At 49.0% G+C, this 17,293-nt stretch overlaps 1 protein-coding gene across 1 annotated transcript in view; it reads right to left on the bottom strand.

Moving 5' to 3' along the window:
- Window positions 1-1,509: 1,509 nt before the first annotated feature.
- Lmtk2 (lemur tyrosine kinase 2) overlaps window positions 1,510-17,293 on the bottom strand; it is a 92,767-nt gene continuing 76,983 nt past the window's right edge. Inside the window, 5 exon segments of the mRNA XM_028890320.2 lie at window positions 1,510-4,173; window positions 5,477-5,716; window positions 6,113-6,245; window positions 12,952-14,315; window positions 14,318-15,882. Of these exon segments, the coding sequence (XP_028746153.1) occupies window positions 4,145-4,173; window positions 5,477-5,716; window positions 6,113-6,245; window positions 12,952-14,315; window positions 14,318-15,882 (3,331 nt within the window). The 3' untranslated portion in view covers window positions 1,510-4,144.

Here is a 17,293-nt window from a genome sequence, read left to right as displayed (position 1 = left end):
TTAGGTTCATGGTAATCCTCCTGCCTTAGTACCCCAGGTGCTGGGATTAAAGGCATGCAGCATACCAAGACCAGTGAAAGGCTGTTGTGTTTGATGTGTGTGTGTGTGGTGCCGGTGCATGTACACACACATCGAGTGTGAAGGTTCCTCAGGAGCTCCACCATTTTTTGTCTGAGAGGACCTCTTAGTGGCCTGGAACGGGCATAGTATGACCAGTGAGTCCAGAGATCTGCTGCCTGTCTCCCCAGAACTGGATAAGCGAGCAGGCTCCACCTTACCTGTCTTTTCATTATTAAACATCATGGATTTTAGAAGTTGAACATGGGTCTTAGCAAAGAAGCCATTTCACAGCCTGAAGGGAAATGACTTGTGAGCTTCTTGGAGTTGTGAGCCTCTTGGAGTTGTACCTGGGGGCTGGACCAAGCCAAGACTTCATAAACCAAATCTTACCCGAACTCCCCAGTAAGTAGGGAGGCTTGGATTACAGAAATCACAGCCACATGTGCAGACTATGGTGCCTTGTGACCCATCCTCATGCCCTTAGGACTGTGGGGAGGCTCAGAGACCCACAGCACCAGGCCAACCCCTCACAAGGACAAAACAAGGAATAAACGTAGCAACGGGGTTTATAAATATATAACTATATTTATTTTGAATATTAAATAGTTTTTAAATTACAAGCAATTTATTGAATCACACTAAGCTTCAATATACAGTAAAAACCTTACAATTTAAAAATGTACACAATTTAAACTCCAAGTTCATTAACTGTTATATTGCCATGAACCCCTTCTGACTGTGTTGAGTCCAACCCAGTAGGTGTCAGGCCTGGTGGGGGTGACTGCCCCACCCAGGCCTCTGCTGTGGACAGGGTGAAACACTGGGCACATGCACCAGTCTGGTCAAGACCCAGCTCTGCCTCTGCAGGCTTCAGGAACCAAACAGCACTGGGACGGCTGTGGGTGACTTCAATACTGTCAGCGCATCTTAAGAACTTAGTTAAAAGTTAAGTGACTTTCCTAACAGCCAAGATGGTGCCACCCTGTTTGCTGAAGGAATATTGAGATGTATGTTTGAAGTAACCGTGTCTGCCCATTCTTATGGGAAGGTGACTTCTCTCGAGGTGGGTGCTCTGACGTGTGGCACACAGAACCTGAGTTTTCAGGTGATGGGCTGAGGGGCGGGAGGATCAGGAGCTGCCTGCTTTCTTCCCCAGCGCTGGGGACAGACGTGTAATAGGTCACTAGTTCTACAAATACCCTATGAGAAATATGGAGGAAAAAAAAAAAGGTTTTAAAGGGCATTCCACAGCAGGGAGATAGACTTCCTTAGATAAAGCCATCCTTCTAAAAACAGTCAGGTCTGTACACCTGGAATAGGAGGAGGGAGGGAGGCTGTTCACCATTTCAGCCTTTCAGAGTCTGAATCTCATGGGGAAGGGGACTACTTTTTTCTTTCTGACTTATGATGGGTCATCTTATAACAAATGGAGGATATCAAAAAAAGACATTGAGGGCTCATTATTTTTATTAGAGGACTTAAAAGTCAGTTTCCAGTCTGGCAGGTGGAAGATGGGGGGCACTCAAGGGAGGGCAGGAAAAGAATCACTGAGCCCAGCCCATGCCAGCTACAGGGACCACTGATTTAACATTCGCTTATTTGAATGAACAAGTTTGGAAAGGCCACCAACAGCAACCACATTATTATTAAAAACAACACAACCATCTGGGTGTGGTAGCAGCACTTGGGACGTAGAGGCAGGAGGATCTCTGTGAGTTCGAGGCTAGCCTGGTCTACAAAGCAAGTTCTAGGACAGCCAGGGCTACACAAGGAAATCCTGTCTTGAGAAAGCCAAAAACAAAAATAAAAAACAAAACAAGACAAAACCCATATAGGATGGCAAAGCACATGCTCACATTTCAAAACTGGGAATTTAATCTACTGAGATTGCTGTATATTGCTTAAGACTTTGGGAGGATGTGTTGACAAGTGTTATACAAAGTCTTCCCTTCCATGCGACACCACAGAAAGACCCACCCCACCCCCACCCCCAACTCAATCTATAAAATGCTTTTGTTTTGGCAATTAACCATGAAAGCGATATAGATATAAATATAAATGGGAATTGTATTGTTAAAATCCCTTCAACATGGTGAAAGATGACCAGCCCTCAGACGTCAATAGTCTATCCCAGGCTGACTGCAGAAGAAGGCTATATATAGAGTCTATGGATTCACGTGATTGTAATCAGTGAATCTGAACTTCTTAAACCTATAATTTGAAAAAAATCTTAATATAATTGCTTCTCTCTTTCTCAACTAAGACTGGTAGATAGAGGTTAAAAAAAAAATCAGAAAGTCCACACAGCAAAAAATTCAGTTATGACAATTTTGGCAAAGTTACTTTCAAATGCCGTTTGTAATATACATGTCACAAGATCCAGTGCTTTCTATGGAGCCAGGCATGCTAGTGTGCCCCAAGTACGGGAAAAGGAGACTATCTGTTCTCAATTGTCTTCTGTTGATTGTAAAGTTATTGCTTAGTATAAAAAATTCATGGATCGAATCAGAGTTGATAATAAAGATCATAATTTGCTACGTAAACTCAAGCCGACATCCACACTTGCACTCTGTAGGAGGGCCCAAGTCCCTCTGATTGACATCACGATGTTCCAGCCAGGGCCTGGAGACTCACCCCAATGTCACACTCGAGTCTGGGTAGTGGATCAGCACCGTGAAGATTTGGGGTGATCAGCCCATGTAGGAAGGGCCACCCCAACAGGTGCAGTCCCCACTCTACATGGCATTGCCATGGCACTAGCCACCGACACTTCCTTACGTCAAAGCAGGACTCCTGGGCAGCAGAGCAAGGCCAGCCTTGTGTGGGGGACACCAGATTCCTTCGATGACGTACTGAGACTATGCTGAAGACTCGAGATCCCTTTCAGGACAAGAGGAAAGCTGGGTGCTTGATACAGAAGGGGAGGCATGCGTGGGTTTCCCAGGCCAGCCACGAGGCTGTGAGGGCTGCTGGAGGCCCTGCTGGGGTCCCTGTCCTCCTCCTCGCAGGTACAGGGTGCTGCCTGTCTCCTGGGTGCTGTGGCCTGGAGTGGGAAGCCCCAACCCCAAACGTTTTCGAACAGCTCTCTCAGCAGCACCCACAGTGGACAAATCGCTCTTTGCACCCACAGTTCTTCATGGGAACTCAGGGCCTCAGAGGTCTCTGCCTGCCTGCAAGACATATGAGATCTCTTACAGGCTGGCCTCTGTGGAAAGGACGTGGTGCAGGTCTCACCTGCCACCCCAAAAAATGGCACTGAGTTCTGGGTGCATCTCTTACTGGATTTCTACCAAAAGGATTTAAAAGCATAAGAGGCAGGACAGACTGCTTCAGAGAGAATCCACCTCATTCAGAAACATGCTTGATGCAATCAATGAAATGAAGTAGCCGTTTTGAACTCATCAAAAATATTTCCTCTAGGAACACAGAACACAAACACCCAGAGTCAGCATGGCCTGGGAAAGAGTACCTGTGTACAGTTCCCACAGGTCTGAAGATAGAACACTCAAAATATCGAAGCTTACAGTACCATGCAGGGCAAACACATGAGAAGACAGAAAAAAAAAAAAAAAAAAAAACCCAAACCAGTGGACAGCACCATCTTGGCCTGCCATGTTTTCCTTGTATAATTTACGATGCTGTACAACATTGGGAGCTCAAACGCTCACCCACAGTGCAGTCAGAGAGCAATTAGTGATTTCCTCAGAAACAGTCAATATGGCTCACTGTGACCTTCCCCTGGTCTACCCCTGTGTGGCATCTGTGCCCAAACTAGAGGCACAGGTGTAGTGGGGACGACACCCCACAGAAAACAGACCCATGCCCTGGGGTGCACAGGCCCCCCAACACTCATGCGCCAGAGCCGTGGCAGTGTGGCCGCCTCAGCAGGATGCCCCGGCGCACTTCTAGAGCGGGAGCAGCGCAGGCGAGGGCTGCAGAGGGAGCGGGCTTCCTGCGTGGTGGCCTGGCTCCCCGTCACTCCCGAGCCTTTCTCTGTCTGGTGGCGGCCACCAAGGAGTCGACGTCATCACTCAGGCAAACATGCAGGAACGCTGCTTGGGCCGGAGAGTGTGTCCACAGCCACCTAATCCTTCTCTCCATCTTCACTGCTTCCTGTTTCCCAGACACAAGCAACACGACAAAGCGGATCAGTTTTAAGAACTGACTACCCAGACACTAAGAGCATGGAGGTTCCTGGGCTGCTTCATGCCTTCCTGGGCGGCCCTGTCCGCCCCTCCTTCCCACAGCCGGCAGGGTTCTGCACACACAGCTGCTTGGCTCCCACAGTGGCTCCATGGCCATACTCAGGGGCACTGAAGTACACCAGCCTGACCCGTACACCTGCCCCCCAGAGATCCTTAGGCACAGGCATTATCTCATCAGCACAGGTGAAAACTGTGTAAACAAATAAAAGCACTTTATATCCTACATTTATTATTTGATCTGTAAACTTCAAATAAAAAATGTACCTATTAACATTTATCTTCCAATCTTGGTATAGGGAAAGGGGCCCATATGTTCAGGCATTTGCTACTTCAAATTGGCCCTGCTGCGAGTTCCCGGCTGGCCCTCTGCTATCGCACAAAGACCAAGACTTAGTGGCAAAATCAACACTGCCGGGTAGCGACAGAGAGCCTGGGCCCAAGTCCAAGCCACAGGTCAAGTGTGCCTAGAGCAGGTGCCTGTGCAGGGCACTCCTCTGGGAGAGCAGTGTGACCCGAGGAGCAGGGCTGGCAGCAAGGGGGAAAAAAGAGCCTCTCCAGGGCCTCCAGGGAAAGACCAGCAGGGCTAGGCAGAAATGAGCACTAGGAGACACTCCAAATGTGCAAAGCGTGGCCAAATATGTGCTGTCAAGCTTGTGAGAGATCTACCAGGCCTGTGGTTTCAGCTACTTGGGAATCTGAGGCAGAAGGATCGAAAGTTCAAGGCCAAACTGAATACAGGACAGGCAGGGCAACTTGGTAAAACCTTTTGTCTCAAAAACAAAACAAAACAAAGAATAAGAAGAGACCTGGGGAATAAAGCTTAGTGGTAAAGCAGTGAGGGGCTGGGGTGTGGCTCAGTGGTAGAGCACCTGCCTAGAATCCTCCAGTGAGGGGCTAGGGTGTGGCTCAGTGGTAGAGCACCTGCCTAGAATCCCCCAGTGAGGGGCTGGGGTGTGGCTCAGTGGTAGAGCCCCTGCCTAGAATCCCCCAGTGAGGGGATCTCAAAGGTAGAACAATGTGCTTAGTACACCCGAGGAACCACCCCCACCACACACAGAATTGTCAAGCAAATAAATGTATAATCTACCCAGGAAAGACTAAAATAGCATCAGCTCATCATTCCTTTGGGTCTAGGGTGGGAGCACTCCTGGCTGAAAGCCATCATGCCTCTGCCACGGCCCCACCCCCAGCACACGCAGGGTTCCTCTCACCTCCTTGTTCAATGTCTGAGTCCGTGAGGTGTGTGAGTGAGAAGCTGGCAATGTTGGCAGGAGAGATGGAGAACCTGGAGCAGGGGGACACGTGTGGCCAGCTCTGCTCCGCACTCCTGGCCGGTGGGGGCGGAGAAAAGTATTTGGAGGTTTGAAGAGAAGGCTTGGAACCCAGAAGGCTTGTTGTTTTTGACATGAAAGGATCTGGGGAGAAGTCATCATCCCATTCAAAGCCTCCGCCTGCAGGAGGAACAGCACCCTGTTATCACTTAATGCAATCAACTCACGATAAGCAGAGGGGCCCAGGGCCTAAGACAACCCGCCAACAGATGGCAGAGCAGAGCACACGGGAAGTGTTTCTTCAGGGGTCATTTCAAAACAAGTGATGTTCCTTTCCAACAATGTTAACATTAGCCAGGCGTGGTGGCACACATCTTTAATCCCAGCACTTGGGAGGCCAAGATAGGGGGAATCTCTCTTACATTCCAGGCCAGCCCAGTCTACAGTGAGACTCTGTCTCAGAGAAAAGCAAACAAAACAACACAACAACCGCTCCAACTCCCCCCCCCCCCCCCCCCCCGAGAATAATGCTCCTTCCAACCGCCTTTACAACCGATCACCTCGGCAGCCCAATACCTTCTTCATCCGTGGAGCTCTCCGAGTTCATGCACCTGCCCAGGCAGGGTGAGCCTGCGGATGCTGCTGGGCTGCTGGGCCCCGGACCATGAGCTTCTCCGCCACAGTGCCCCAGCTCTTTAGTGGGAGTTTCCTGAAAAGACAAATATTCTAGTTTTTTAGAGCCCACACCCCTAACCACACCCAGGCTGACACAGGCTCACTGGGTGGAGTGTTCTAAAAAGAGTTATTTACTGTTATGTGAGGAAGAAGGCATCAGGTCCTCAGGATCTGGAGTTACAGGTGATTATGAACTACCAAGTGAGTGATGGGAGCCCAGGTCCTGTGTAAAGGCAGCCGCTATCCCACCCCACCACTCTTTTGACACAGTCTCACACAGTCTCACAATACAGACCAGACCGGCCTCAAACTCCAGGTATCCGCCTGCCTCTCAGCCTCCAGATTGCTGGGATTAAAGGTGTGCATCATCAAGACCAGTTCTCTCCAGCCCCTTTTCTACCATTCTCCTCCCCTCCCCCCAACAAGGTTTCTCTATGTAGTCCTGGCTGTCCTGGAACTCACTCTGTAGCCCAGGCTGGCCTGAACTCACAAAGATCCACCTGCCTCTGCCTCCCGAGTGCTGAGACTAAATGTTAACTACCTGGCCTCTTCTTTTTAAAGGCAGTATCTCACTATATAACCAAGAGAGGTCTCAACTTTGCTGTCGAGCTCACGCTAGCATCAATCTCTTGATCCTTTCAGACTCCTGAATGACGGGATGACAGGCCTGTGCCACTATATACGGCAAGGTCCTGCCATATACGATCCCTCGAATGTAGCTCTAGCATCTGTACAAGACAGTCCTGAAACCTCTGAGAAGAAAATGAACATGCAGATGCAGGAGGGAAGAGTCCCAGACTCCAAAGTGGTACCACACTGGCACTGCACAGCAGACATGTTGCCTTTGGAACGCCCTGGCCCTGGACCGGGTTGCTGGAGCAGGCTTTGGTTCTGGTTCTAGGAAAGGCAAGGATCTTTTAACTCCCCGAGCAGGACAACTCAAGGTCCCCTTCTCTCCTTGTCCCTGCTCTGTCCCTGTCACCATCTCCATGCAGTCTGACAGCTGGTTCTGAAGAGGACCCCTGATGGTTTCCAAGCTCTCCCGGCTTGTGTGGCAGGCTTGGGTACCATCTTTCTGCCTGCAGGACCAAGAAGGTGTACAGGGCTGGGATTACAGGGTTATCACCAAGGGAGGAGCTCGGAAAAGCAACTAGACAAGTGTTGAGGAATTTCTGGGCCTACCTTTGAACTGTTCCCAAACAATACACCAAAGCTGTGAAAACTGTACTGTGGGGGATGAGGGGATGCCACCAAGCTCCAGCCTGGCCAGTGGGTACATCCCCTGGCCACAGACTGGAAAGAGGAACTAGTTCTGATACCAAAGCTCACAGAAAGCTGGCTGGAGCTTGTGGCCTGAAGCCAGCTGTGAAGGCCTCAGACAAACATATCAACACCCTACCAACCTGAAAAGACAGATGCCCAGTAGCATGATGGGCAGACACAAACTCTAAAGTGACCCAGCCTTCAAAGAGCCAGGACAACCTCACTGCTCAGAAGAAATGATCCACACAGGTGCCAAAGGTCACGAGCACTGGGGTTCTCTGCAGAGAGTTTAAACAGTGGGGCCAGATGCTGCCGGGAAAGGGCTGTCAACTCCGAATGAAGAACTGCTGTCAGTGGATTTGGGGAAAAAAAGAGGCCGAGAAAAGCTGAATGAACTTCTCCAAGTAGGACAAGACAACAGGCAGGAGCCGGGGAGCACCAGCGCTCAAGACAGAACCACTGGGGTGAATATAAAGTCATTTGCCTTGAGCTTTTTCCTTTTTACAAAAATGATCATACTGCTTTTGTGCACTTACTCATTTCCTCTGTGAGGGGCAGGGTCTGCACATGGCACGGCACACATGTGGAGGTCAGGGGACAGACAGCTTGTCAGTTCTCTCCTTCCTCCATTATGTCCCAGGGACTGAACGTGGGAGCAAGCATTTTTCCCCACCGAGCGTCTTGCTAGTGCTTGAGCACACCCCACTGTGTGTGTGTGTGTGTGTGTGTGTGTGTGTGTGTGTGTGTGTGTGTGTCTACTTCCTGAGTGCTGGGATTGCAGCTTGTATGCCCCCATGCCCTGGGGTGCTGGTATTTATGCACGCTAGGCAAGTACTCCAACTAAGCTTCACCTCTAGCTCATGCTCATGAATTTCTTAAAATGTTTGATGATTGAAAGTAAAATACACTGCACTATTTTTTTTTTTTTTTGGTCATGGTGTTTTAGCCAGGCAAGGGTTCTACCACTGAGCTGCACCCCCAGATCCTGATGAAGGTTTCCAATGGGTGTAGATCTAAAGCACATGACAAAGCCAGGAAGGAGGGACAGTAAGCAATACCCCAAAGGAAAGTCTCTACACTCTATCTGAAGTGGTGAAATGCTGATCCAAGCTGACCCCAAAGGCGTCATGATGAAATATATATGATGAAATCCCTGCAACAACTACCTCCAATGTTAAGAGAAAGGACACACTAACACCCACCACAGAGAAACACACTACTGACACTATTCCAAAGGAAGGAAGCAGACTGACTCAGAAGAGCAGAATCAAATGGCACACCTAAACCCAAGCACACCATTGAAAACAGACTTTCAGGGGCTGGGAAGCTGGGTTAATCCATAAAGTGCCTGCCTTTCCCGGCAGCATCTGGTCCCACTGTTTAAACTCTCTGCAGAGAACCCCAGTGCTCGTGACCTTTGGCACCTGTGTGGATCATTTCTTCTGGGTAGTGAGGTTGTCCTGGCTCCTTGAAGGCTGGGTCACTTTAGAGTTTGTGTCTGCCATGCATGAGGATGTGAGGCATGCACATCTGCCAGGCATGGCGGCAAACACCTGCAATCTTAGCCATCATCTCACTGGCCCCCGTAACTGAATTAGACTACAAGTCCATACCAGAGAGATACAAGAAAATTTCCAACTGGAACCAGCCAGTTGGCTCAGCAGGTAAAGGTGCCTGCTGCCAAGGCTGATAGCCTGGAACTGTCCCTGGACCCACAAAGTGGAAAGAGAGGAGCAACTCTCCAAGCTGTCCTCTGACCTCCACATGTGCCCGTGGCATTTGTACACCTACACCTACACACACTCAACAAACAGACGAGTAAGTGGAGAAATTGGGAGACAAGCTCCATGGGTAAAAGTGCATGCTGCTAAGCCTGATGACTCAAGTTGGATTCTCAGATTCACATGGAGAAATGACTCCTCAACTTACCCTCTGATCTCCACATGTACACTGTGGCGTAAGCACGCATATACTAAATAAATAAAAATGTAAAAAAAATGTATAAAATAAATGCAGCAACAATTATAAAAAAGAAAAATCTCCAAGGCTTAGAAATGACATAATATAGATACAAGTCTTTGATGGGTCAAAGAGGAAGCCTTATGGAAAATGAGAAAACAATTTGAGCTGGATGAAAGTAAAAGCACAACATATTTAAAGTTTGTGGGAAGCAGCTCTAGAAGCAAGAAGGAATTTATAGCATTAAAGTCGAATAGAATAAAAGAAGCCTCAAGTCTCAAAGTTTTTCCCGTAAGAATCTAGAAAAAGGGGCTGGAGAAATGGCTCAGCAATTAAGAGCATTGGTTGCTCTTCCAGAGGACCTGGTTTTGATTCCCAGCACCCACAAAGTGCCTCCCAACCATCTGTAACTACAGTTCCAGGGATCTAATACCCTCTTCTGGCCTCTATGGGAACTGCGTGTATGTGGTGCACAGACACACAGGCAGGTGAAACACTCATATTCATTAAAAAACAAAAACAAAACTAGACAATGAAAAGCAAAATAAACCCAAGCGAGTAGACGGAAACACTAAAGATGAAGCAGGAATCAATGAAACTGAAAAGAGAAAAACAATAAAGAAAAAAAAATCATGAAATCAAAAGCCATTCTTTGGAGAGAACAAATCTTCCAGTGTCTTCCAGAAGCTCCCTGAGGAAGAAGGCACTGCCCTGAAATCACAGGCAGACAGCACCAAACAGCAAAGCTAAACAAAGCAATAAGAGAGCCAAATCCCCAAGCAACTCTACAAACACAAGAGGTAGGCTCTCTTCTGGTTCTAGGAGTCATCCTGGCTGGGTGGTTCTGGAGGTCAGGCCTGGGGAGACCCCTGGAAGCAGCAGGAGGTGGCAGGCAACCGCCTGGTCCGCCCAGGAGTCAACCTCAGCCAGGTGTGTTTCTTCTTCCCACATGCAGCAGTAAATGGGAGAGTTTTGTTTGCTGACTTTTGATCTGCGGCTGGCCACCTAGGGCTCAGCAAGCCAGGCTGACAAGAGTACAGCATCCTAGGGATGAAGGGGAACAGTTCCCAGAAGCCTTCACTATGGGACCCTAAGAAGTTGCTTCCCAGAGGCCAAGATGAAAGCCAAGGGCTTAGCTCTGAGAACTAAGCAAAAAGCAGGACAGGCAGTATCAGAGACACCAAGGACCCGGCACCATTCTCCAGCCTCGCAACTTGAAATCTTAATCATAATCTGATTCAAGAAGCAAATCCAGGGTCTACATGTGATGGTTAACATCTACAACCTCAGCACTCAGGAGACCAAGGCAGCAGAACTATCAGTTCAAGGATAGCCTGAGCTATAGAGTTCAAAGGTAATTTGAACTACCTACCTTACCTGACTCAAAGACAAAGGCTACAGATGTATGGCAGTGAGAGTACACCGCCAGCCCAAGGCCCTGGGATCCATTAACATCACATGAACTAGTAACTCAAAGTTTACAAAGAACGTGGAGGAAGGAAGGTTCAGTTGGTAAAGTGCTTGCATGAAAAAGCCTGAGGACCTAAGTTCAATACCCAACACCCATATAAAAAGCTAGGTGTCTGGGGCTGGAGAGATGGCTCAGCAGTTAAGAACACTAGCTGCTCTTCCAGTGGACCTGGGTGTGATTCCCAGCACACACACAGGTAGCTCACAACCATCTGTAACTCCAGTTCTAGGAGATACCTCTTCGGGAACCAGGCATGCAAGTGGTGCGCAGAGGTGTTTTTTTGAGACAGGGTTTCTCTGTGTAGCTTTGCGCCTGTCCTGGATCTCACTCTGAAGCCCAGGCTGGCCTTGAACTCACAAAGATCTGCCTGGCTCTGCCTCCCAAGTGCTGGGATTAAAGGCGTGTGCCACCACCGCCCCCCTTTTTTTTTTTTTTTTAATTTAAAGATGGGTTATCAAAATCGGGAGATCCTGATTCAACTAGATGTCCAGTCTCAAAAATAAGATGGACAGCAATCAAGGCAGACATGTGACATCAACCTCTGACCTCTACTTGTGAGCAGACACAAGTACACACACACACACACACACACACACACACACACGTACGAGAGAGAGAGAGAGAGAGAGAGAGAGAGAGAGAGAGAGAGAGAGAGAGAGAGAGAGAGAGAAGAGAGAGGAGAGAGGAGAGGAGGAGGAGGAGGGATCTCTGGTTATAAGCCATTCCATTTTCAAGAAGCCTGTCTACCCCAGCGAGCAAAGCACACACTAAGCCACCAAGGGTCAAAGCAGAAGGACTGTTCTGCTGCCTGCAAATCCTACTCCCCAGACTCACCCTGCAGGGGCTGCTGCTGGCCACCGGCTCTAGAGTTCCTTGCCAGCAACTGTTCTAGGCCTGCACCCAAGTGTTGGGTGTTACTGCCAATTGTCAGATTCTAAAATTTGGTCAACTAATTTCAGTGGAACTCTGTTAGGAGATCCAGGAAGAATGCCCAGGGCTCTCTCCCTTAACTGAATGCAAATGCCCTGTGCAAAATTAATTTCTGTCGATTCTTGGAACATCATCAGTTTCAAATGGCTGCCACATTATCACAGTCTGCTGCCTCAATGGCAATTAAAAGACAAGACCTCAAAGCTGAGCATGATGGCGCACACCTTCAGTCTCAGCACTCAGGAGGCAGAGGAAAGGGATCTCTGGGTTCAAGGCCAGCCTGGTCTAGAGTAAATTCCAGGACAGTCAAGGCTACACAGAGAAACCCTGTCTCAGAAAACCAAACGATAAAATGAAATAAACAAGACCACAGCTGTAATGACATGATGATGCCCTCCTGGGGAGCCTGGTATGCTTGTCCCAAGCTCATGGTCTACAGAGGGCAGGAGGCAGTCAAAGATGTCTGCTTTGCTTCCACTGCCTGCCTTGAGTGTGAGACCTGGAGCCCAGTCACATCCAAGGTGGCAGTCAGTCATTATGAAAAAGTTGCTTCTAAGGCTTAGAGGCCAGCGAGTGCCGTGAGAGCCAAGGCACAGGTCTCTCATTTAGGGCACAGACACTGCTCCAGGGGAAGGTGATGATGCGGTGGTTTGGGTTGGTGAGGGGAAGTTGGCACGAAGAACAATGCACCAAAAGAATGGGTGTCTTGTGGAGTCAGGAGACAAAACCAGTGGTAAAGCACCTCCCAAGCAAGCAAGAGGACTGGGGTGCAAGTCCCCAGCACCCACGTAGACGCTGAGAAGGATACATGCACCTGTCATCCGAGGGCACGGAAAGTCGAGATGGGATCCCCAGAGCAAGCTGGCTGAGATGAGCTGCATCGGCGAGTTTCTGGGCTTAAGGGAGAGAACCTGCCTCTCTACAATGTGGAAAGTGAACCAGCAAGACTCCGGCACCAACCTCTGTCCCCCACACACATGCCAACACATATACCCAAACACCACATACGTAAAAGGAAATAAAACTGGATTTTTAAAAACAAAACCCAAGCAGGCCACAGTCAGTGCCACACTTCTTGAAATTCTCCACAATATAAATGGACAGAAGTCTGGGATACCTGGTCAAACAAGTAAACGGTGACATCATCAAAAAAAGTCACTGCCTTCTTTTCCTTCTTCCAGTCATCTGGCAGCGGCTCAAGGGCCTCAGCAGCTGAGGGCTTCAACAAACTCCTCAAGTGCCTGCCGTCATCATTACTGATGACAATGGGCACGGGGTGCTCTGTGTCGTCTTCTGACTCGGAGCTAAGGCTGTGCAAGTTGAAGGCCCTCAGGTCCTCGTCTGAGTCATCGCTGTTCTCATCTTCCTCATCAGCATCCATCCCGTCCTCCGAGAGGTCCAGCATCCCAGACACGCAGAATTTGCCCAGGTATTTCCCTTCGATGTCTGGCTCCTTCAGCTTGGGGCCCTCAAAGTGGCTGGACATGGATTTATCCAGTGTGGAACTTGTGTATGCAAGGAGTTCATTGGTGTTGGTACCAGTAGAGGCCATGGTGCATGGGCGATCTTCCTGTGTCTCCAGGTCATCACAGCTGCTAAGTTCTGAATTCAACAAACTCAAGGGGCTACTGGCCTCATCATCCACAGGAAATGTCTCCCTGGAAGCATCAGCTGGTATGGGCTGCAACGTTTCTTGCAGTTCTGAGTGACAAGAATTCTGCAAAGCAGATACCTGATTTTGATCTGGCTTGCTCTGTGGGGCTTCGAGACAGCTGTCTCCCACGTCAGAGCTTTCTTCTGGGACAACAGGCTCAGGTGGGGACTGGTCTTTTACCAAGACCAGGGCAGAGGCAGATGCTACTGGGACCTCCTCAGGCTTTTTATCTGGCTCTGAATCATTGTCTGAGAAGTACGCAGAGTCTCGGTATGAACTCTGGGTGCCAAGTGTGAAGCTCTGAGGGGGACCTTCAGCACCCCTGTGGCCATCGCCTGCATCTGAGATGACAATGACTGGGTTGGGAGGCAAACTGTTCTGGCCACTGTCACCTGCTGCAGCCGGGTCTGAATCAGCAGCCCCCTCAGGTGCAGGGTGCAGTGTCCACTCGGGAGACTCCAGGTTCTCTGTTTCATAGCCACTGTCCGCGGGCTTATCAGGGGGCAAGAGTTTCTGAGGGGTGTGGGAGCTCAGTGACTCTAGCAATGCTTCATGGACGTCTACTGAATCCAGGGAGTCTGGCGTCTCCACAGACTGCTCTGAGGTGGGGATAGGTGTTGACAAACTGTCTTCTAAGAGGCTATCTTGGCTGGTGGAGTCTGAGGAGAGGGCAGACGCCAAGGCTGCATCTTTGGGGGCAGCCTTGTAATTAAGCTGACTTACAGTCTCCACAACTTCTGAGCTTTTCTCCAGTAAGCTGCCACTAAGAAGGTCTTCTGAAAATGGCTGATTTTGTAAATCCTGTCTGGATTCTGGAAGACTACTCCCATGCTACCCTGACCAGCAAGACCATCGTTCACAAGGGTGGAGTCTCCTTTGGTTAGACTCAAGGCCTCCTTGCTTTGGCAGGTGATGTCTGGGGGCCCATCGTCCTCGTCATGAGTTTTGGCATTGGTAGAAGGAACTTCATCCGGGGCAGTCAAAGGGTTGGGGCTTAGGTCCAGGCAGATGGAGTCCTCAGAGACTCTGACATCTACAAAGGATTTGGTTTCTCCTGGCCTCAGAATTGAATCTAAGGGGCCATTAGGAGATGCTTCTTCTGTGAGTGAGGCCAGAGGTCCCTGCACTTCTGGGGAGGCCTGTGGTGACATACGGCCCTGAAGCACGACACTTGTACCTTCACTCTCCCCACTCCTGTTTTCCTGTGACCCAGGAAAGCCTAGTGTGTTCTCAGGAAACTCAACTTCAGAACTTAGAGACTCTCTCCGGGGTGGGTCTAACAGCTCGGACGTAAAACCTGCGTTCTTAAGTTCTGTTTGCAGATCGTTCACTGGCTCCTTGGTTGGCAGTGAGCCTTTCAGAAGGTTTTTCTCCTGAAGAAATAAAAAGTTTTCTGACAATTCTTGAACACTCAGTGGATCAAAGTGATCTTGGTGCAAAAGGCTTTCTGATAAGCACAGAGGATCCTGGTCGGAGAGCTTACGGGGCTTTTCCTTGTCTGAGTGGCAGGTGTCTTTGGGGTCGTCCAGGCTTGAAATCAAGGTGACTGGCTCAAAGTCAGCTTGAACTCCATTTAGCTCCATTAGATCAAATATTTTTTGGTGACTGGGCGGGTCATCCGCTTTGTCAAGGTCACTGAAAATGTTAAAAGGGCTCCCAGGAATGCCGGCAGCATGTGAGTCCTCAGCAGAGCTGGGTTCTTTGGGGTGAGCACTGCTCTGGAAGAAATCGTCATCTGTACTGGGCTCCTCAGACACGAGGTTCTTGAGGGTTGTAAGCTGGGGTGCCTCAGCTCCAACCCTTTCTGGATTATCCACTTCAGTTGTGAGCAGTGCAGGTGGATAATCCAGCCCTAAATTGCTGCTGCTCTTCTCTTCCAACTGAATGTAATAGTCACTTCCAACAGAGAGGTTGTGGGCGTCAAACACGGGAACCACCCCAGGGGCCCTCAGGGGCACCTCCTGGCCACTGTCATCTTGTTTGCCAGGGCCAGGATCTGAAAGTGAACTCTCAAACACTTCAACGGGGAAGAACATGCTCGAGTAAGACAAGGCTTCATCTGGGTGACCCCGACCTCGCTCATCAAAATGGTCATGCTTGGCAGCCTCCCACACGTACTCGAAGCTCAGCCCCTGGCTGGTCTCCGTCACTGTGAGGACCTCCTCCATCTCCCGACCTAGCCTGTCCCGGGCAAAGTGGTCAAGGATGGGGAAGGCGGCACTACTCGAAGTGTCCCTGCCGTTGGTGTTTGGCTTGAGAGCAGTCCACTGCTGTTCAAAGTCGACCTCTGAGTCCCGCTGGCTCTGCATCCGCAGGTAAGTGAGCAGTCGGTGCACATCTTCTGCAGCTGGTCTCTTGTCAGGAGACAGCCAGCAGAACTGTAACACTTCATACCTGAGAGGCACACAACAGACAACAGTGAACGGATCACACTGATTTAAAGTAAGAAATAACCAGCCGGGCGGTGGTGGTGCGCACACCTTTAATTCCAGCACTTGGGAGGCAGAGCCAGGCGGATCTCTGTGAGTTTGAGGCCAGCCTGGTCTACAGAGCGAGATCCAGGACAGGCACCAAAACAACACCGAGAAACCCTGTCTCGAAAAACCAAAAATAACCTTACTTCAGAGCCAACTCAACACGTCCTTCCCTACCAAGATTTCTACACCTCAACCACTGCTAGCCACATGAAGGATTTAACTCAGAGTGTGACTATGGTGCAAGAGGAAAGGAAAGAACATGTGATGCACTCATCCTTTTTTTGTTTGTTTGTTTTGTTTTCAGGACATTTCACAGTATCCAGATCACATGTTCTTGTAATAACCTTCCCATAAAAAAATTTATTTTTTGGTTGCTGCTCTAAATTTTTATTGTTAATGTTTTGATAGCATTCTAAGAACATGCAAAAAAAATTTAAAAGCCTGATTTGTGCTCTAGTTTGGATATGCTTAGTTCTAATGTTTTCATTAGCACATATTAATTATGCACACTAACAAGTTTCACTATGGCATTTTCATAAGCACATACTATATTAGGATCATACCCACATACCCTTGTCCCGTCCCACTCCCACGAATCCCGTTCTTCCCAACTAGTCTCCCTCCTATTTTCGTTGGTGAGTCTGTGGTGTGTGTGTGACCCAAACGTGCTCACTGGGGCTGCTTACAGGACTGTGTGTGCTTTACCAGCAGCCACCCCACTGCAAACCACTCCTCCACCACCAATCCTGTGTGCATAAATATTTAAGGAGGGGAGGACCCCACGAGCACCCTTTTCTTCCATGATAGGGTGCTGACAAGCCCAATCTTGCAAACCACTGAATTCTGGAATGGTTCTGCCACATTCTCTCCTCTTTTTTCTAAATATTTACTTATTTAGGCACTTGTGTGGTCAGAGGGCCCATGTGGTCCCAGGGGTCAAATGCAGGTCACTAGGCTTGGCGATAAGCACCTTTACCCCCGGGGCCATCTTGGTAGCCCCACATTCTCCTCTGTTTAGCAGGGGATGTGTTTATCTTAATTAACACTTTCTGCCAAATACTAGGAACAGAAGCCAGGACCTTGTGTGTGCTAGGCCAGCTCTTCACCACACTACATTCACAGCCCTGCCCTGAGTTTCTAATTTATTATTGTTTTAAAGATTTTATTTTAAGTGTGTGTGTACGCATGCGCAAGTGCGCATGCACACATATAAGTGTAGATGACAATGAGATAGGCTATAATGCAGAGATGATACTTCTAAAATGACTGCATTTCAGAATATCTATTGTCTAAATAAAAATAAGCCATATGAACGAACATGCAGTCTG

This window comes from Peromyscus leucopus, chromosome 23 (genome assembly GCF_004664715.2).
Source record: "Peromyscus leucopus breed LL Stock chromosome 23, UCI_PerLeu_2.1, whole genome shotgun sequence".
Lineage (NCBI taxonomy): Eukaryota > Metazoa > Chordata > Mammalia > Rodentia > Cricetidae > Peromyscus > Peromyscus leucopus.
Note: the sequence above shows the minus strand (reverse complement) of the source record. Positions and strands in the feature narration are given on the sequence as shown.